The sequence below is a fragment of the Malaclemys terrapin genome, chromosome 13 (assembly GCF_027887155.1).
Source record: "Malaclemys terrapin pileata isolate rMalTer1 chromosome 13, rMalTer1.hap1, whole genome shotgun sequence".
Classification (NCBI taxonomy): Eukaryota; Metazoa; Chordata; order Testudines; family Emydidae; genus Malaclemys; species Malaclemys terrapin.
Genome location: NC_071517.1, coordinates 42,393,405 through 42,414,659, shown reverse-complemented (window position 1 = coordinate 42,414,659; position 21,255 = coordinate 42,393,405). Strand labels below are relative to the sequence as shown.

Sequence of the window (21,255 nt, the reverse complement as noted above, 5' to 3'; positions counted from 1 at the left end):
TGAAGTGGAATTGACAGTGGAGACTCCACACAGGAGATAAATTCTATCGATTCCATCCCTAGGACTGACATGATGTCTTAAAAAATAAAGCCAATTGCCTTGAACATATCTTTGACTTCTTTCATGCTAAGTCAGACTCGTGAGGGTTGCTGGTGAAGATGTTGACGGGTTTCAGAATGGTAGCCGTGTTAGTCTGTATCAGCAAAAACAACTAGGAGTCCTTGTGGCACCTTAGAGACTAACAGAAGGACTCCTCATTGTTTTTTATGAAAAAGTTACAGACTTGGAGGGGAGTTCAAATGAATCCCCAATACTGTGTGATCGTTCTGAACTTAATTCCCGGATTCCATCTATGGGAAAAGCAGCTTGTGGGCAGGTTTAGTCTTGAGACAAGAAGGCGGAGGGGGGACCTGATCACAGTCTTCCAATACATTACGGGCTGCTGTAGAGAGGACAGGAATCAATGGTTATCCATGGCCCCTGAAGGTAGGACAAGAACTAATTGGTTCAATCTGCAGCATGGGAGATTTGGCTTAGTGTCAAGCTGTCCCTCAGCAGCTCGAGCATGAATGCCAACCTTGGGGCAGACTACCACAGACAGGGCCCAAACCCCAGCTGAGTTCTATAGTTAGATTTCACCAGCCAGATATTAAATGTAAACTCTTCAGGCCCCAGTAGCCTAACCATGGAGTCACAGACAGCCTCCTTGGACACTCTGGTCTTTCTTTCCCTCTAGGCGAGCTTCCTTTCATGACAGATGGTCCCTTAAACCCAAAATCACAACAATATTCATGTTACTCCCAGTCCCATAGGACTGGTCACTTACCCCAGATCAATTGCACTGTAGATCTTACACCAAAGACAACACTTGTAGCCAATCCAGTAATAAACTAGCAAGACTGATTAACTAAGGAAAAGAAATGGGAGTTATTTACAAGGTTAAAGCAGTTAAACATATACACATGAATGAGTTACAGTCTTGAGTTCCAAAAAGTAAGAAGAGTTTCTATCATAAGTAACCTTTACAAGTCCTTTAGGGCTATGCCAGGCTGTATAGCTGGGGATCCCATGCTTTTGCTTAGAAATCTTGCCCTCGCAAAGTCCAGCAACATACAGATAACTTAGTACTTCTTTGCAGGGGATTTTTTATTCCTCTTTCTTTGCAAGCCCCCTAACAGTAGAAATTTGCCGGCATATCCTCACCTCACATTGCCGGGGCGAGGCGGGAAGAGCGATGAACAGAGTCTTTTGTTCTATGGTGTCCGATGGGTCATCTGCTGCTGATGTGCCTTCATGAGACCAGTACTTTACAATAGTTGGTGTCCGGTAATTTGCCTGGCTCCAGAGATAGGAAGTGAGGATTTTATACAAGCTAATGTTTCTTTCCTGTTTGTGACTTACACAGTCACAGAGCAGACACTTTATATCCTCTCATAACAAGATTAATGCCTGCAGCATCTTACAAGCAGCTTATAAAATCTAAACACACTCTTATAAACTTTACATCTATTTTAGCAATACTAACACACAGGTAAGACAGACTGATTCCAGTGGGCTTCTTGCCATGAGGACTGTCAGCAGTTAGGTGGGTGATGAGTGTGGCCCATGGGCTATGGGTAAATTAAAGTGTAGTGTTGGATCCTTCTCGGCATGAGGGGGAAGGGGCTGTAAAACTTCACAAGGGTAGGTTGTTTCTATTCAGCGGGCTCAGTGTTTGCTCTGGTGCAGGCAGCTCCTGTGCACGACAGCTCACCTAAAAAACAAGATCTGCCGTAGCAAAAAGAAGGGGATAGGTTCTGTCCTACCATTGTCATGTGCCCTAGGGTATGTCTACACTACCCGCCGGATCGTGATCGATCTATCGGGGATCGATGTATCGCGTCTCATCTAGACGCGATACATCGATCCCCGAACGCGCTCCCCGTCGACTCCGGAACTCCACCAGGGCGAGAGATGGAAGCAGAGTCGACGGGGGAGCGGCGGCCAGTGATCCCGCGCCGCGAGGACGCGAAGTAAGTCACTCTAAGTCGATCTAAGATACATCGACTTCAGCTGTGCTATTCTCGTAGCGGAAGTTGCGTATCTTAGGTCGATCCCTCCCGCCCGTGCAGACCAGGCCCTAGTCTCTCAGTGCTAGCATGCTCTGCACAGGCCGAGCGGGAGTGCGTGTGCGCTCTGGGCATAGCCCAAATGATTGACGTTGTTTTGGTGTGTCCCTTAACTATGGGTTTCAGGCTTTTCAGAGGTTGGAGGTTTGCGTAACTCCAAGCTCTGGAATGGCCTGAGATACCCCCAGGCAGTCTTCACTCAGGATTAACAAAGTTCATTGGTCAGTTTAATTCCTAGATTCTTTTTTAGTGGAAAAGGAATATATTCTGGTGGTGGTTTGGGCAATTTTCAGCAGTTCAGGCACTGCTGTGGCTAGCTGAAGGCCAAGGATGCTCTGTGGTTCCTAAGCAGTCCTCCCCCTTCCCCATCCTGGACACATTTTGAAGGTGGAATTGGGATGATGGCTGCGTCTCAAAATGGTTGGAACATGGAGCTACTGACAGGGCAGGGAGAGAAATCCCAGATAACGGCCTTTGGCCCAGCACCTTGACAGTTTTATCCACACTGGCTACAGTAACTTTAAACACCTGAGAGAAGACGGGTGTCTCTCTCTCCCTCTCCACCATCCACCATCAGGGTTCCCTCTAATTTTTCCCACCCATGTGCGCAATGAATTTTGTTAGGTGCACCAACATGGCGGTGATGTGGCACACCTCAGCTCCATATTGGTGCACATAAAATTCAGGTGGCAGGTTGGCCAAGGGGTTCAGAGTGTGGGAGAAGGCTCAGGGCTGGGGAAGAGGGTTAGGGTGCGGGGGGTGGGGATGAGGGCTACGACTGGGGGGGTGGGCTCTGGGATGGGGCTGGGGATGAGGGGTGCAGTGGGGCTCCCTGGGGCTACAGTGGGGAGAGAGGACTCCCTTCCCAGCTCTTTCTCCCCGCAGCAGCACCTGGGGGGGAGAGGCACGTTCAGGGCTGGGCTGGGCTGGGGGAGGGGCGCCTGTTCCGTGGCAGGGCCAGGGCTGGGCTGGGTCGGGGCTGAGGTGCCGCGGCTGGGGGAGGGGCATCTCTTCCCGCCGCAGCCCTGAGCGCCCACGCAGCGCTTAATAGGCCGCTCAGCTTAGAGGGAACTTAGCCCATCATCCCCTGCAACAAAGAACTTCCCCCTCCATGATTTCCAGCTTCCCCTTCCCGTGAAGCCATTAGTGAGCACTTGACAAGCCGCGTGGAGACCTCTGCGGTGGTGCACCCATATCCCAGGCAGCAGCTTAATAGAGGCCAATTGCTTTGTGCCAGGAAGGGGAGCCTGCAGCTGGCCTGGGATCAGCCGGCTAATGGCAGCTGAAACCCCTGCTTGGCTGAACTGGCTGAGTAACATTGCCAGGACTGCTCTTAAACCCGGTAGGAGGACTTGGCCCGCGGCTGCTCGATGCTTATGTCTTTAGCTGGGCTTGTTCCTCCGCCTGCCAGTCCAGCCCTGCTCAGTTCCTGACTCCGGTTCTGACCACTAGGCCGGACTACCCCATCTCCTGCTCCATGACTCCTGGCTTATGTTGCCTGAGCTGTACGCCAAGCCAGGCCCTGCCCCCCCCTCTCCCCCCCGCTGCTCCAACCAGTTCTTCTCATTTGTGCCCCTGGCCCCACCTATCCCCTCCCCTCCAACTCAGCCCCTTTGCCCCTCCTCAGGCGAGCCTCACCCTGCCGTGTGGGGAGGCGATCTTCCCTTGCGGTGAGTGATGAACTCGGCCTAAAGAAGCAACAACGTTTGTGCCACCCTCATAAAATCAAGAATAGTAACAACTCGCTCCTAACTAGCACTTTTCACCCGTGGAGCTCAAAGCCTTTTACAGAGCAAATCCGCATATGCAGCGGCGTGGTCGCTAGGTTGGTCCCAGGATGTCAGAGAGACAAAGTGGGGAAGGGGATCTCTTTTACTGGACCGACTTCTGGTGGGGAGACAAGCTTTCGAGCTTACACAGAGCTCTGAATCGTGGTACGGAGAGGGTCACAGCTAACTACAAGGGGGAACAGAAGCGTAAGTTAACATGGATTTCAAAGGAGCTTTCAAGGTGAAGAGGCCAGTTAACGCCTCTCCGGTTGTAGAAGGGAAAGGAGGGGAAAACAAGAAGTGAGGGGAAAGGGGATGTGGGTTATAGATTGTTATAATAAGCCGGGCTGGCCAAATCCTGGCTTGTGAGGCACATGCAGCTCTTGTACCGTTAAAGTAGGGCTGACGTAGCTTACCACAGCGCCCCCCTCATTCTCCACCTACCAAGCTGGTGGTGGTGGGGGAGCTCAGGGCTTCTGCCCTGAGGCAGGGTGGTGGGGCTAGGGGCTTCTGCCCAGCAGGGAGGTGAGTCTCGGGGCTTCAGCGGGAGTGGGGCTGAAGCCCTGAGCCCCAGCAGGTGCCTCCCATGGTGCTGAAGCCCCGAGACTCCCCTCCCAACAGGGCAGAACCCCCTATTCCCACCGCCCTGCTGCAGAGGAGAAGTCCTGAGATTCGGCAGGCGTGCCTGGCTCTCAAACTTCTGAAGATTAGAATCATAGAATATCAGGGTTGGAAGAGACCTCAGGAGGGCATCTAGTCCAATGCAGGACAACCCCAACTAAATCATCCCAGCCAGGGCTTTGTCAAGCCTGACCTTAAAAAACTCTAAGGAAGGAGATTCCACCACCTCCCTAGGTACCCCATTCCATTATTATATGCGGCTCGGAGGGGCAGTAAGTTTGGCCATCCCTGTAATAAGCCATAAATCCAGTGTGAGCATCTCTATTCAATCCATGATTTGTAGTGTTTAGTAAAGTTATGAATTTAAGTATAACGTACCTCCCCGAGAGGCGGTAGTTAGGTCAATGGAAAAATTCTTCCCTCAACGTAGCCCTGTCTACACAAGGGTTTAGGTTGGTTTAACTATACAGCTCTGGGATTTAGACTCCTCCCCCCGCCCCCCCCCCGAGCAACGTAACTGTGTTGACATAAATTTAGGTGTAGACCACGTCTCAGTCTCTGCCTCTTGGACTGTGACTGGCCCCATCAGTGGTTGTGCTGCTGGTGATTTATAATAATCATTGTCCAAACAACACTAAAATCTCATGGCGAAGTGTCGGAAAATGGTACAAATAAAATGAGAGTGTCCTGGCAAATGGTCCTTTGTCTTATGAAGTCTCCAATAAATCTGCACTACATCCTGTAAAACAAAACTAATATCCTACTATGGGATCCAATGGCCTTCAGCAAATAGAGAACAATCCACAATACAGGGTGGACTATAAGACACTCCAGGTTCATATAAATCAACATCCCAGAGCATGTTCCAGGTGATTCAAAATCAGGAGAACAGATTTACTCATTTTCTCCTCTGAACTGTCTACATCTGTCCCATTCGGAGCCTCCTTATATGGTCATGTTACTTACAAAAGTTTTAACGTCATCCTAATGAAAGGAGAAAACCCAAACTCCCATCTGAAAACAAACAGCTGGGCAAGAAAAAGGCCAGAAGCCGCTTTACCCACAGATGGAAACTGGGATTTAGGGTCAGAACAATCATATTGCGTTTAGGATGGAGCCAAATTCCCCCTCCAGGTCTGTGACACTTTCATCTCCGGCCCTCAGGCGTCAGATCTGGTGGGGGTTGCAACCAATGTTCCCTCTAATTTTTTCCATCCGTGTACGGAATGAATTTTGTTATGTGCACCAAATTACGGAGGTAACGTGCAGATGTGTGCCACCAGTAGAAACAAATAACCTAGAGATAATATATATAGTTTTAAAAAGTTATCATAGGGATAATTACTCCAGCCAGGATATTAGGCATTTTAAAACTCACTACTCAAAGAATTAAATTTAAGCGTAAGAGAGAAATAAAAATTATGACATGCATAGACCAGTCAAAAAACTCAAACAACAGCACTTTGAAAGAATAAAATTACAGGAAGTATCAAGAAGTAACAATAATGCAAGTATGTGTTGGGAGGTGAGTGTAAAAAACAGAGTGCGTGTGTGTGAGAGAGACAGAGATAGTGTGTGCGCGTGTGAGGCAGAGACAGTGTGTGTGCATGAGACACTGTGTGTCTGAGAGACAGAGACACACTGTGTGTGAGAGAGAGGGTACGTCTTCACTACCCGCCGTATCAGCGGGTAGCAATCGATTTATCCGGGATCGATATATTGCGTCTCGTTAAGATGCGATATATCGATCCCCGAATGCGCTCACCATCGACTCTGGAACTCCACCAGAGCAAGCGGCATTAGCGCAGTCGACGGGGGAGCCGTGGCCGTCAATTCCGCGCCGTGTGGACCCCAGATAATTTGATCCAAGATACTTTGTTGCGTATCTTGGATCGATCCCCCCCCCAGTGTAGACCAGCCCAGAGAGACAGACACACATATTTTGTGTTTGTGTGTGTGAGACACGCCTTGCCCCTTTAAGTATGTTGCCCTTTTAGGTAGATTGGCACTCAAAACAGACTCAGCAGCAGCCACCAGCAAGCTCCCTCCGTCCCACTCCTGAGCCTTGTCGTGTTCTGCCTCCCCCGCTCTGCAGAGATGGGGTACAGGAGCATGGGACACCCTGACAGCAATGCCCCCCCTCCCCGCCCGCTCTGCATAGCAAGCAGGAGGTTCCTGGGAGCAGCTCCAAGGCAGAGGGCAGGAGCAGGGTGGGGAGGGGCACCGTTAGTGTGCGGCACTTGATAGCTTGATGGGTGGCTGCGCAGCTTACAGGGAACTTAGATTGGGACCATTGTATAAATGAGATGCTCAGGGTTGGTTTAGACTAGAAGTGGTGGAGGTTTGGTCCAGGTCAGGGCTAAACATGCCAGCTACCAACCCTGACCAGTTTTCCTGCTCTAGACAACTCTCGGCGGCAGAAAGGCCCTCGGCCCAGCAGCCAGGGCTGCAGCAGGGAGGAGGGGCTGTGACGTGTAAAAAGTTCTGAATGAAACATTTCCCACATTCAAAGCATCTCTGTGTTCGCTGTGGCTCCTCTGCCGTGAAATAAGAACTGAACTCTGAGTTAAACTCTTCCCACAATCCAGCCATTTATAGGCACGATCTCCAGTGTGGATTCTCTGATCTGGTGACCTGTCACTCAACTTTTTCCCCAAAGTCAAGGCATTTATGGCGATTTCTCCCATGTGGATTCTCTGGTGCCTAGTCAGGTTTGAACTTCGAGGGAACTTTTTCCCAATAGCGTGTTTCTCCTGAATGGATTTGGTGATGCACAATACGATGTAAGGGATGAATAAAGCTTTTACAGGGTTTATCTCCCGTGTGGATTCTCTGATGTTCCATAAGGCGTGACTTGTCACTAAATTCTTTCCCACACTCAGGGCATTTATAAGATGTCTCTCCTGTATGGATCCTCTGATGTCGAATTAGGTTTGACTTATGATTGAAATTTATCCCACAGTCCTGGCATTTATATGGTTTCTCTCCCATGTGGATGCTGTGCTGTGAAATAAGACCTGAGCTCTGAAAAAAAGTTTTCCCAGAATAAAGGTATTTATTGGGCTTCTCTCCTGTGTGTGGGTTCTCTGATGTATACTAAGGTGTGCTTTGTCATTAAACATTCACCCGCTGTCAATTCCTTTATAGGGTCTCTTTCCAGGGTGGGTTCTCTGATGAGTATTAAATTGTGCTTTACCACTAAACATTTTCCCACAGTTGAGGCATTTATGAGGTTTTTCCTGACATGTGGGTGTTCTGGTGTCTAGTCAGGTTTGAACTTTGACTGAAGTTTTTCCCGCAGTCGGGGCATTTATAGGGTGTTTTTCCCGTATGGATTCTCAGATGCACACTAAGATTTGAGCTTTGAAGGAATCTTTTCCCACATTCCAGGCACTTATAAGGTCTCTCTCCTGTGTGGGTTCTCTGATGTGCCGTCAGATCTGAGCTCCAACTGAAACTTTTCCCACACTCAGGGCATATATAGGGTCTCTCTCCTGTGTGAGTTCTCTGATGTGCAATTAGGTATGAGCTCTGATTGAAACTTTTCCCACAGTCCAGGCACTTGTAGGGTTTGTCTCCAGTGTGGGTTCTCTTGTGTCTAGTAAGGAGTGAGTTCTGATTGAATCTTCTCCCACAGTCGAGGCATTTATAGGGTTTCTCTCCCGTGTGGAGTCTCTGATGAATAATAAGGGCTGAACTGTCACTAAATGCTTTCCCACAATCCAGGCATTTGTAGGGTTTCTCTCCTGTATGGTGCATCTGATGTCTAACAAGCTGCATGTTCCAATCAAAACTTTCCCCACAGTCAAGGCACTTATAGGCTCTTTCTCCTGTGTGGGTTCTCTGGTGTGAAATAAGATCCGAGCTCTGAATGAAGCTTTTCCCGCACTCCAGGCATTTATAGGGTTTCTCACCCGTGTGGGTTCTCTCATGCCTAAGAAGATGTGAACCCTGAATGAAACCTTTCCCACAATCAAGGCACTTATAGGGTTTCTCTCCCGTGTGGATCCTCTGATGTGAAATAAGGTGTGCGGTCTGGCTGAAACCTCTCCCACAGACAAGGCACTTATACGGTTTCTCTCCAGTGTGGATCCTCTGATGGGAAATAAGATGTGACCTCCTAATAAAGCTTTTCCCACACTCGGTACATGTGTTTTTTCTCTCTTTTGTAGGGATTCTCTGCTGGGCTGTGGTTTCCTTGAGGTCCTTGCAATCTCCACCATCATTTATGGGTTCACACGTTTTCTTCCCTGGGTCATATCCCAGCAGCCTCGCCGACCTGCGCTGGTTTTCGCAGGTTTTTCCTGGTTTATGATTCTTATAAAAATTCTGCTTGGATCTTCCCAATACCGTTCCCTGCAGACCCACGTCCTCACCACCTTCCCGCTGTGGATTCTCCTCCTCGTTCTCACTCATCATCCCAGCACGCCCTGGAATACAGAGAGAGAATCCAGACAGGAGTCATCTCCCGTGCCGGGGAGGAAGGAACGAAAGGGGACCAGCAAAGAGGGGAAAAACAATACAACAACCACTCGGGAGACTGAGAAAGGGAACATTTACTAATCCCTCTGTAATTTTTCCTTCTCTGAAGTGGGTCCCTGGTGCGCCAGGATCCATTAGAACTGGGATATTCCTCCTCATCTTCCAAGCATGGAGACACCTCTGTTTTTTGAAGCCCTCTTGTTCTACCTTCACACTGTACAGCATCAGGTACAACAACGGCACCACAGGGTGAAGCCAGAAACAGAGGTTTTGAAAATAAATTAAAGAAAAAACAGAGCCTCCATGCTTGGAAGAAATAACCTACCTGTAACAGACAACACGGAGCACCAAGAGAAATTGGATTCTGCCTCCAGATCCCTTCCAAATACCCAGGGGGAAGTAAAATCTGGGGACTGGGAGCTCCTGCCAGATCTCAGTCAGCGTGGGTGGGTGACATTTGCCCCGTGGATGGAGCTAGTCCCAGGAAGTGAGGGGAACAGATATGAATGAATACAGATAGTCCAATACAATGCTTCTGCCACTCTTTTTAGGCACTAGCTCTAGCAGAATTAGTGCATGTACATCTATCTGAGCTGGGAATCACACCACCCAGATGCTGTGCAGACGTAACCTAAGGGAATTGGGAAGAACCTGAGCAGAAGCCAAACTGACTACATCACAACCCCCCCCCCTCCCCCGCTTCTAATAACCGAGGGGACAGGAATCCCTTACCCAGCGAGGTCACCGTCTCGTAGTTCTCCTGCATGACGTCCCTGTAGAGGGCTCTCTGAGCGGGGTCCAGCAGAGCCCCCTGCCCCTGGGTGAAATACACAGCCACCTCCTCGAAGGTCACCGGCATCTGAAACAACAAGAGTCCCCCACTCAGCACCTGCAGCCCCAGCTACTATCCCGCTATTCATGGGGGAGGAGGGCCGATAAAATGGAAGCTCTTGGGAGGAGGGGGGGAGAAAGGGTAGCAGAATCCCACCCTCACCCTACTCAGAGCAGCTAGGAGGCTTCAGGAGGGGAGAAAGAGAGAGCTCCTTGTCCCTCCCAGGAGGGAGGAGAGCAGAGGCCTTCATGTTCATCACACACTTACTAACCAGAGGCTGATAGAGGAGGTGGAGCGCCTCAACAGGGTCCAGGGACAGAAATCCCAACCCCCTCCCCATTCCCAGCAGCTGGGAGTGAGGGGACGGGGCCTCTCTCCTGGGCCTCACTGCTGGGTGCCCCCTTTGTATTCCACAGCAGCCTCTGCATGGTGGCATTCGCAGCTGAGACTGACCAAGTAGAGATAGGTCCCTTTGAGAGGCAGGGGTGTATGCATAGGCGCCGACTCCGTGAGTGCTCCAGGGCTGACGCACCCATGGGGGAAAAATGGTGGGTGCTGAGCACCCATTGGCAGCCCCCCATTAGCTCTCCCCACCCCTCCAGTACCTCCTGCCCACCGGCAGGCCCCACGGATCAGTGCCTCCCCCTCCCTCCCCACACCTGCCACAATCAGCAGTTTCAAGGCGTCAGGAGGCTGGGGGAGAGTGGGAGGAGGAGTGAGGACGAGGCGCTCAGGAGAGGGGGTTAGAAGAGGCGCGGCAGGAGGGGAGCGGGAAGAGGCAGGGTGGGGGCAGGGACTTGCAGGAAGGGGTAGAGTGGGGGCAAGGCCTGGGGCAGAGCCGGAGGTCGAGGAAGCCCCGGCACTTTGGAAAGTCAGCACCTGTGGGTGCATGACCCACCCCTCTCCTCAGCATTTCCTGTTCGCTAGCTCTGGCAGCTCCCCAGTCAGCATGTTTTGTGGATCCCATTTTTCGGTGCTTAACTTTGCCCAGGGATAATATAGGGAGCCTGGGAGCCTAACTCACGGCTGTGGTTTCCACTGGGAGGCAGGGCACCTAAACATTACGTGCTGCTATGCTGATCATTGTAATGCCTAAATCCCTTTGTACATCGTGCCCTCAGTGATTTTCCCATCAGTATCTGGGAGACACTGGTTCCCTACATGGGGGAGGCTTAAAGAAGGAGGAAACAATTTCCTTCTCCCATATCATGGTGAGTTGATCATTGGGGAGTCTAATCTCCCACCCACCCACCCACCCACTCTCCATTTGGTGTTAGGGATTTTTGAAGCCAAACGGAAAAGAGAACATTGAATTTAGAAAATCTTAATTAATGGAGATATCCCATCTCCTAGAACTGGAAGGGACCTTGACAGGTCATCGAGTCCAGCCCCCTGCCTTCACTAGCAGGACCAAGTACTGATTTTGCCCCAGATCCCCAAGTGGCCCCCTCAAGGATTGAACTCACAACCCTGGGTTCAGAAAATCTTGTCTGACCTCCTGAATGATACAAGCCAGAGAAATTTGTCCAGTTACTCCTGCATTGAGCCCAGTCACTTGTGTTGGACTAAAACATGTCTATCAGAAAGGCAGGAGATGGAAAATCCACCACTTCCTTTGGTAGTTTTCTCCAGTACTTAATCACCCAGTTTTCCATTTGAATTTCACTGGCTTTATCTTCCAGACATTCACTCTTCTCATGCCTTTCTCTGCTAGAGTCTAGAGGCCTTTAGAGTATGTGACATTTCCCCCTTGTAATGAAATAAGTGACTCAGGGCAACATTTCTCCTACAAAACTAAGAACATCTTATATAATACAAAAATTAGAGTGCAAACAGCAGTGAATGTTGCGATTTTATATCACTATTTGACAATTGAGAGAGAAAATTAGGGAAATAGGAAAGGATTGATTTCAGCTAACTGGAGAGGGAGACGGCAAAATCTATTTTTTTTCTTTATAGTGGGTATTTAGAGAAAAATAAGGAAAACATTTATGCAGATAATATGTTAATTAATAAACAGAAAGAGGACAAAATTTGAAAGGCTTTTACATAAAAATCTGGGAAGTCAGAAAAAGGAAAAAAATCGGAGGGGTTACACAGGAATATTATATTAATGGAGAGAAAAGGGGCTAGACTAGTGGTGATTTATTTATGTATTATTTATGCTAGACTTATGTACAGGATTGGCAGAATTTGATGATTTTTTATCATTTCAATGGTAATATGAATGTTTAGTTTTAAGGATTTATTTTCAATTTTTACCGATTTACATTTTTGCAGTTGTGGGAAATTGTGGGGTGGATCAGACAACAATTAATGACTGTAGATATTGAGAATTGAAAAAGTTAAAGGTTTACACATCTTAAACACACGCAGTCATGATCACATGTCAAAATATACCAAGTAAATATCTTTAAATCAAACTCTAAGAAATTCTATAGCAGCATTTTATTCATTTGCCTATCTGTACATTTCCTTATTTCTGATGGAAATCTTTTTTCACCCACCCTTTGTGTGTCTATGGAGAAACTGACATTTACCCACATTTATGACAAAATTCCCATCCTTCCAAGCCTTTGTATGTAGAAGAGAAACAAAATTTGAGCGGACTGATCTCACTATAACCCCCCACACTACACCAGTAGCAGGTTATTCAGGCTGCCTGGCACACGGGCATTAGGACACAGTCTGGGAGCGGGTCACACTCCGGGCTGTTCAGTAGACCAGGATCCTGCCCCCGTTCACAGCAGGTGTCTCTGATGGAGCAAACAGGGCCCAGCAGCAGTTCAGTGCTGGGGAGATTCACCCATCGCTGGGGCACGAAGGGGCCTGTCTCCGGGGAGGGAGGGGCTCGGAGGTTTGTAGCGGGGTTACATTTGCAGATCAACAATAACCTCCCCCTCCCCGCCCCCATTTCAGTCTCATTTCTCTCCCCCCCCCCTCCCTGACAGCCCAGCCCCAGGGACACAACAGGGACCCCCTGGGGCCCGCCCATGCCCCCCCCCCAGCCGCTCTCCCCCCGCCTGAACCCCCCGCTGGCCCCGGGGGCAGATCCTGCGCAGAGCCCGGGCGGCGACTCGCTGCTGGGGCCGCAGCTCCGGTCCCTCCGCCAGGCGCTTCCCAGCCAGGGAGCAGCTGCCCGGGGCGGCGAGATCTGGGGCCGCTGGTGCAGAGTCACTTTCCCGCCCGGCCCCGGCCCGGCCCGGCCCTTCCCCCGGGTCCCCCCATCACCTGCAGGCTCCGGCTCGGGGGCTGGGGCGGGCAGAGCCCGGGGCGGGAGGGGGGTTAGTGCCGGTCTCGCCCCGCACGGACCCCGCCGGGGAGCAGCAGCGGCTCCGCCCGGGCTCCCGGCTCCCAATGGAGGATCTGACCCGGGAAGGTAAACAGAGGCCGAGCGAGCGCAGCCCGCCCCCTCCCAGCACGAACCGGTCCCTGTGGGGGCAGCAGCTACGGACCCCCCCGCCCCATACCCCGCTCAGCCGGGGGGGCCCCGCCCGAAATCCCTCCTCGCTCCCTATAGAGACCTGCCCCGCCAACCCCACCACCGCCCGGGTCACTGATCAACGCGCCCCCTGCAGCTCCCGGGGGGGGGGGGGGGGAAGCTGGAAGTGAAGGGAGGGTGCAGCAGGGGAAGCTGGAGGGGGTGTTTGGCAGCTGTAGCCAGACCCCAAGTGAATCGCTTTGTACTGTGTCAGACCCTAGCCCTGCAATTGATCCAGAGCATTCCAACTAAAACCCCATGTCTTCTCCCCACTGCTTTTCTCCCTTTCTTCAGGCCAAAGACAAAGGCTGCAGTGGATTATATCAGCCTAAAATAAAAAAATAATACTTAAGGTTTGTTTACACTGGGATTTTGGGGGCGACTGGGGTTTCTAGGCATTGCATTTCAAGGCCCCTAAATACCCTTGGAAAAGCAGTGACTTTGCAAAAGGTTTAGGGGTCATGATGGACAAGCAACTCAGCATGAGTTCCCGTTGTGATGCTGGGGCAAAAAGGGCTAATGTGACCCTTGGATGTACAAACAAAGGAGTGGGGAGGTCATTTTACCTCTGTCAATGGCACTAGGGAGACCAATACTGAGATAGCAGATACAGTTCTGGTATCTGCACGTTAAAAAGGATGTTGAAAAACTGGAAACAGCGCAGAAAAGAGACGCAAACTTGATCTGAAGTCTGGACAAAATTCATTCCAGCTTATACTGCTCGCGGGGGTGGATTTAATATGCCGAGAGGAGAGCAGTCTCCTGGCGGCATAGAGCATCTTCACCAGAGGTGCTGCATTGGTGCACCTGCACTGCTGTAGCACTTCTAGTGTAGACTAGCTCTCACTTTGGCCATGGTGATGGGGGTTGGCCTGGCTTCAGGGCTGAAGAGGTCTGTGGATAGTTCCCTGGCTTCCTTCTTGGCTGTGATCTGCTCCTCTGTTTGTACAGTGCCTAGCACAAGGAAGACCCTTTCTCAGTGCGCCCTTAAGCTGTGATGAACACGATTCATAATAATACTCAGCCTGATCCTTTCGTAGCTCTTTACTATTCATAAGAACATAAGAGCGGCCATCCTGGGAAAGACCAAAGGTCCATCTAGCCCAGTATCTTGTCTTCTGACAGTGGCCAATGCCAGGTGCCTCAGAGGAAATGAACAGAACAGGGAATCATCAAGTGATCAGGGACTCCTGTCGCCCATTTCCAGCTTCTGGCAAACAGAGGCGAGGGAGACCATCCCTGCCCATCCTGGCTAATAGCCATCGATGGAGCTATCCTCCATGAATCTATCTAGTTCTTTTTTGAACCCTGTTATAGTCTTGGCCTTCAAAACATCCTCTGGCAAAGAGTTCCACAGGTTGACTGTGCGTTGTGGAACTCAGGGATGGCTTCACCCAACACTTGCAGGCTAGTTCCTGTCTCTATCAGGCCCCAGTGCAGCAAGTTAACAGTTCTCAGCCTTAGCTGTCTGGCTCTCAAGAGAAAACCCTGCAGTTTCCCAGGTCTGCATCTCCCACTTCCTACATTCTCCCCACTCCTGACGGGCTCTCACCTCATTGCAGGGCATCAGGCAGTAACCTCCGTCCCCATTTCAGTCTCTGCCTCTCAGACTGCGACTCTCACACTCGCCCATTGGTGTTTGTTTATTGTGGTTATTTAGAATTATAATTGTTCAAACACCACAGATATCTCATGACAGTGAGTGGAGGGAAAGACCAAATAAAATAAAAAAGGCCTCTTCTGGCAAAGGGTCATTTGTCTTGTGAAGTCCCAGATAAATCGGCTTTTCATAACGTCAAACTAAATTAATATCCAAAGACGGGAACTATTTCATTTCCATGGAAGGGCTTAGGGTGCGGTTGGTGGCCTGTGATATACAGGTGGTCAGCTTAGATGATCTATGGGTCCCTTCTGGCCTTACATTCTATGATTCTATGTGACCAAAAGGCCTTCAGCAAAGAGGGAACAACCCACAATACAGACCGGGCTGTACGATACAATTAGGTTCATGGAAAGTGACGTCCCAGAGCATGTTCCTTCTGACTCAAACTCAGGAGAACAGATTTATACTTGGTCTCCACTGAACTGTCTAAACCTTTGGAGTCTTCTTATAGGATCATGTTATTTTCAGAAGTTTTAACATCATTCTAATGAAAGGGGAAAACCCAAATCCTTGAGCTCTGAATGAAACTTTTCCCACAGTCAAAGCATTTATAGGATTTCTCTCCCGAGCGGGTTCTCTGATGAGTCACAAAGTGCGAGTTATCACTAAAACTTTTCCCACAGTCAAGGCATTTATAGGGGTTATCTCCCATGTGGATTCTCTGATGTCCCAAAAGGCGTGACTTATCACTAAATTCTTTGCCACACTTAGGGCATTTATAAGATGTCTCTCCTGTATGGATCCTCTGATGGCGAATTAGGTTTGACCTCCAACTTAATCTCATCCCACAGTCCTGGCATTTATACGGTTTCTCTCCCGTGTGGATTCTGTGATTTGAAATAAGATCTGAGCTCTGAAAAAAAGTTTTCACACAGTAAAGGCATTTATAGGGCTTCTCTTCCGTATGGGTTCTCTGATGTGTATTTAAGTGTGTTTTGTCATTAAACTTTTTCCCAGAGTCAATGCATTTATAAGGTTCTGTGTGAATTCTCTGATGTCCAATAAGGTGTGAGTTGTCACTAAATCTTTTTCCACACTCAAGGCATTTATAGCGTGTCTCACTCGTGTGGGTTTTCTGGTGTCTAAAAAGCTGCGATCTCAAACTGAAGCTTTTCCCACACTTTGTGCGTGTGTTTTTTCTCTCGTGTGTGGATTCTTCGCTGGGCTGTGGTTTCCTTGAGGTCTGTGCATCTTTCTCCACAATTAATGGATTTAATCACTTCCTTCCACAGCTGGCTTCTCTCGGACATGCCCTGACTCTCACAGGATCTTCCCTGGTCAATACTGCAGGAAACGTTACATTCATGTCTTCCTGATACTATCACGCACAGTTCCATTTGCTCGGGACTTTCCAGCTGGGAATTCTCCTCTTCATTCTCACTCACCTTCCCTTCACCTGCTGGGATAGAGAGAGAATCCAGACAGGAGTCATTCCCCAAGCCAGGATGAAAGGGGAACAGCAAAGAGGAGAAGACGACACAGTAACTTTGGGAGATTGAGAAAGGTGAAATGGACTTACCCACTGTCGCAGTTTCAGGGCCGCTGAAATTGTACTCCCCTTCTGCGGTGCACCAAGTTCACACACATTTAGGGTTCAGGATCCCAACCATCAGCTCCTTTGGGTGCAGAATGACGCAAGACCTGGGGGTTCAAAGGATCACATTGAGCATGTGCCAGACAAGAATGGACTTTTGGGGGGGGAAAGTGTTACGTGGTTTTCCTGGGGGATACATACTGGGGGTGAATGCAAATTCCCCACCTCCAGTCATGAAGCTATGGCCTGAGAAGGGGACCGTGGTCTGCCAATCAAAGGCCCAAGCAGTATAAAGGAAAGACTGAAGGAGTTGTAGATTCCAAAGCCAGAAGGGACCATCTAGATCCATCTAGTCTGACCTCCCGTAGAGCACAGGTCGCAGAACTGCCCCCAAATAATTCCTAGAGCAGATCTTTTAGAAAAACAGCCAATCTGGCTTTTAAAATGATCAGTGAAGGAGAATCCACAACGACACTCGGTAAATTATCCCTATGGTTAATTACTCTCGCCGCTAAATATTTATACCTTTTTTCCAACCTGAATACCTCTAGCTTCAACTTCCAGGCATTGGATCGTGTTAGACTTGTCTCTGCTAGATTGAAAAGCCCAATATTAAATATTTGGTCCCCAGGCAGATACATATAGACTAATAGACTTTCAAGTACATAAAAGGTTGTTACACACACACACCTGGACTTTGCAGGATTCCATATACTAGATAATAGTCTATCTTCAGCCCTCACCCAAATTTTTCTGAAATGACGCCCCCTCCTTAACACAGCGCAGATCCCTGGGAGCAGATTCCCAGGAGCTGCAAGATCTGAGGATCAGGGGGGACCGTTTGTGCAGAGTCTAGAGAAGCTGGAACAATTTGTATAGTGGGGGTGCTGAGAGCCATTGAACCAAACCCTGCATATGATGAAAACCACTTCAAGCCAGGGGGTGCGGCAGCAGCCCCCCTAGTTCCAGCCCCCAGGGCAGAGTCATGTTGCCGATCCCTGGCCCTTTCCCCCAGGTCTCTCCCCATCACCTGCAGGCTCTGGCTCCGGTGCTGGTGTGGGCAGAGGCCGGGGCTGCCCCAGAGGCTGGTTCCAGCCACTGACGAAAGTCCTCACCTGGACTGGGCACAGGGGGGGCGTTGATGAAGGTTCCCTCCCCCGCGTAGGCTGCTCTCATTCCCGGTTCTCTGATCACAATGGAGGAGGAGGAGCTGACCTAGGAAGATAAACACAGAAGTGGGCTGTAGTCCACGAAAGCTTATGCTCTAATAAATTTGTTAGTCTCTAAGGTGCCACAAGTACTCCTGTTCTTTTTACAGAGACTAGCTTGAGACAGAGCCTCCCCTGAGAAAGAACCAGAGCCCTCGGGATACAGCTAGGGTGACCAGACAGCAAACATGAAAAATCGGGATGGGGGTGGGGGGTAATAGGAGCCTATATAAGAAAAAGACCCAAAAATCGGGACTGTCCCTATAAAATCGGGACATCTGGTCACCCTAGATACAGCAGCTGATTAATTCCCCCCCCCTCCACATCCCTCTCGATGCACACCCAGATCTGCCACCCAGGAGGAATCCTGCCACACTCCGTCTCTCTGCCCTGCAAGAGCGGACCCCACCCGCAGCCCGTGCCCCCAAGAAACAGCTCCCCTGCGGTAGGGAGGTGAGTGAATTGCTGGGAGAGGCTGCCTGGGGTTGGGGGATGCAGAGCCCCCAAGAGGCAAGGTGGCTGCAGTGCAATGGGTTTATTACTGGGATCCGGGCAGCTGGAAGTGACTTGCACTGGCTACAGTGTTGAGGGTCTTGTCTACACCTACAGGTTTGCACTGGAGCAGCTGCCCCGCTGCAGCGCGTAAATGAATTAGGCCACGTCTACACAGCACTTTCGCCGTGAAACTTTTGTCACTCTGGAGTGTGAGAAACACCTCTCCTCCCCCAAACGACAAACGTTTTCCCAACGAAAAGCGCCGGTGTGGACAGAGCTTCGTTGGCGGGAGACGCTGTCCCGGCAACGAAGCTACTGCCCTCGTTGGAGGGGGTTTTATTTTGTCACCGGGAGAGCTCTCTCCCGGCAACAAAGAGCATCTACACAGCGCACCTTACAACGGCGTGGCTGCAGCGGCACCGTTGTAAAGTGCGCAATGTAGACGTAGCCTTAGTTAATCCACTTCGTGGAGAGGTAGGGGTACCACCTGGCCGGTATGTGAGCAGCCTGGCTGTTTTTTGTTTTTTTTTTAATGGATTTGCCAGAAAAATATTTTAAACTGCCAGGTTTATTTTTTTTCCACGTGGGCCTAAAGATTTGTATCCTAGTCTCATAGGACCCTGGGGTAGCTAATAAAAGTTTCTGTGCCCAGCTACAGATGGTGCAGCGTTCCCACTTCTGCAGTTGAAATGAGAACAGATCAAAACTGTGGAAAATACAGCAGCTGTCTGCCCACCAACACGCACCCGTGTGTGTGTGTGTGTGTGAGATAGGGTTTGAGTCACGCGAGAGTGAGGAGACCAGTGATGTCATCAATCTTAGTTCTATGTGTTATCTTTCTAGATACTATACGTGGCTGTTGAAAGGGAGGGTGCAGAGTTGCCTGGTGGTTGAGGGTTGGGGAAAGTCCCCACCCGGGCTGGGCACAGTTGATGAAGGTTTCCCGTCTGGCACGCTGCTCTCAATCCGGGTTCTCTGATCACAGTGGAGGAGGAGGAGGCGGCGGGCTTGCCTTGGGCGTGGGGGGCTGGGTTTTTGCATTTCAAAGGGGGTAACCCTAGCAAGAAGTGGTAGCTATGTCGGTGGGAGAATTCAGCTTCATTATATTCTCAGAAGGACACTTTAAGTTCCCAGATGCTCCATGGACAGGCCTGAGTTAAGCAGAGTGAAAAGACGGCACACAAAATGGTAAGGTGAAATACACAATTGCTATATGTTTAAGAACATAAGAATGGCCATATTGGGTCAGACCAATGGTCCATCTAGCTCACTATCCTGTTGTTCTGATTTAAAATATACATTTAAAAATTGCAGGCCATTGTAGCCTGGGGAGAGTGGGAGGTGCTCTGGTTTGCTACCTAAGGATTCTCAGTCCTTTCAGGCGTTCCACATTCTGGAGGACGTAACAATCCTGGTGGCTCCTGAAGGGCAAAGGGAGATTCCATTCCAAGGTACCGCTCACAAGCCGGCTGTGTATGCCACAGAGGTTTTTCAAGCATTTGATGTCTAAGCAACTCATCTATGAATGGAATAGGCTGATGTCGTATAGCCTCGGGCCCGGAAAATACACCCTGCCCTGAAATATGATTGCCTATTTGGAGTTCGTACTACGGGAAAAGTTTGCAGCTATCAGAACCTGCGATTGGGTCGAAATTCACGGTGGAAATCAACCGGCTGCTGCGTTAGCATCTGCACAGATTACTGCTTCCCTATGGCTTACGATACAGCCTACTCTGACTACATCTACCTACGGACTACATGCAAACACACAGGATAGCATGGCTTGCACAGGCAGGCCCCCACTTTCCTGTCACATTTCTAGACTGTGTACCACCCGCGTATTTCAGACAGTGAATTCGTCACCCACGCACTACACTTCCGCGCTGTACAATTTATTGTTCACAGGTACACCGTGACGTAGGCGATTTGTACGGTGTGGTGTATGAAAATGGAAGGCAATATCCGGGTCTTATATTTAACACCCCGACGCATCTTTGTAAGAACTTGCAGGTATCTAGTAGAACGGTAACGTTAAATGGTTGTTTCCCTGCTGTTTGCGCTTCCTGGTCTCCACTTTGAATTCCATGGGTGGTGGGGGGGGGGGTGTAGGTATGTGGGGGGTGAGGATTAAGACGCTGGTGTACATTTCACCATTAGTGGGTACATGCTGCTTCCCACAGCTTGTAATAAACAGTGCGCTGGGTCATATACCAGAAACCCCTCTCCTCCCATTCGTACATTCATAACACCAGACATGGTGCCAAAAACCTACCAGGCTCTGAGGCTACATCTGCCCCTTCTGTTTCTGCTGCTGCTTCCGCAACTGGCTGCTCCTTTGGGGGGTCATCAAACAGCTCCTACCAGTGTGGACCCAGCAGCAAAACTATCTCAAGGACTGGCATGGGCCGCGGGAGCCAAGAGGGCCGGAATAGGGGAGGCCCCATCACTTTTTACCTGCCTTAAGGGCGAACGACAGGGGCAGGGGGAGTAGGGGGCCGAAAGGAGGGAGCAGGGGGCATGGTCCCGGGAAGAGGCTCTCAGGTGGAGTGGGGGGTGGGGCCCCGGTTTGGGCGCCGGTGGCTCCCCCACTTCTAGGGAGCTTCTGGTGCTCCTGGCATGAGCACGGGAATGGCTGCGCTAACCTCCTCCGGCGGCTGCTGGCTCCCCTCCGGTGCTATACGAAATTCGGAGGTAAGAAGGTGGCCATCCCGGCTGAACAGGCTGGGGGCTCAGGGCTCAGTGCAGTGCCTTGTAAAAGCGGCAGGGGGATGGAGAGTTCCCAAAGGTATGGTTCTCATCCCTGGCTTTCCAGTATTGGCTCTGGAGCTGTTTAACCTGCTCCCTGCAGGGCCGGCCTTAGGGGAAATGGTGCCCTGGGCAAACTTGTATTTTGGCTCCTGCGGGCACCAGACCCCTGCGGGCTCCCCACCTCCGATCTTCCTTGGCCCCCACAACTCCCCACCCCCCCTTCGCCCCTGGCCCCCATGGCTCCCCAACCCCCACTGCCACAGCCGCCCCTCCCCGGGTCCCCACCATGACCTCCAGGCCCCGCTGCCTCCCCG

At 50.4% G+C, this 21,255-nt stretch overlaps 1 protein-coding gene across 1 annotated transcript in view; it reads right to left on the bottom strand.

Moving 5' to 3' along the window:
- LOC128847393 (zinc finger protein 436-like) overlaps positions 1-21,255 on the bottom strand; it is a 60,221-nt gene that overhangs the window by 15,976 nt on the left and 22,990 nt on the right. The window contains exons 2-3 of the mRNA XM_054046785.1: positions 9,713-9,839; positions 7,727-8,928 (exon numbers count right to left, since the gene is read on the bottom strand). Of these exons, the coding sequence (XP_053902760.1) occupies positions 7,727-8,928; positions 9,713-9,839 (1,329 nt within the window). The remainder of the gene's footprint in view (positions 1-7,726; positions 8,929-9,712; positions 9,840-21,255) is intronic.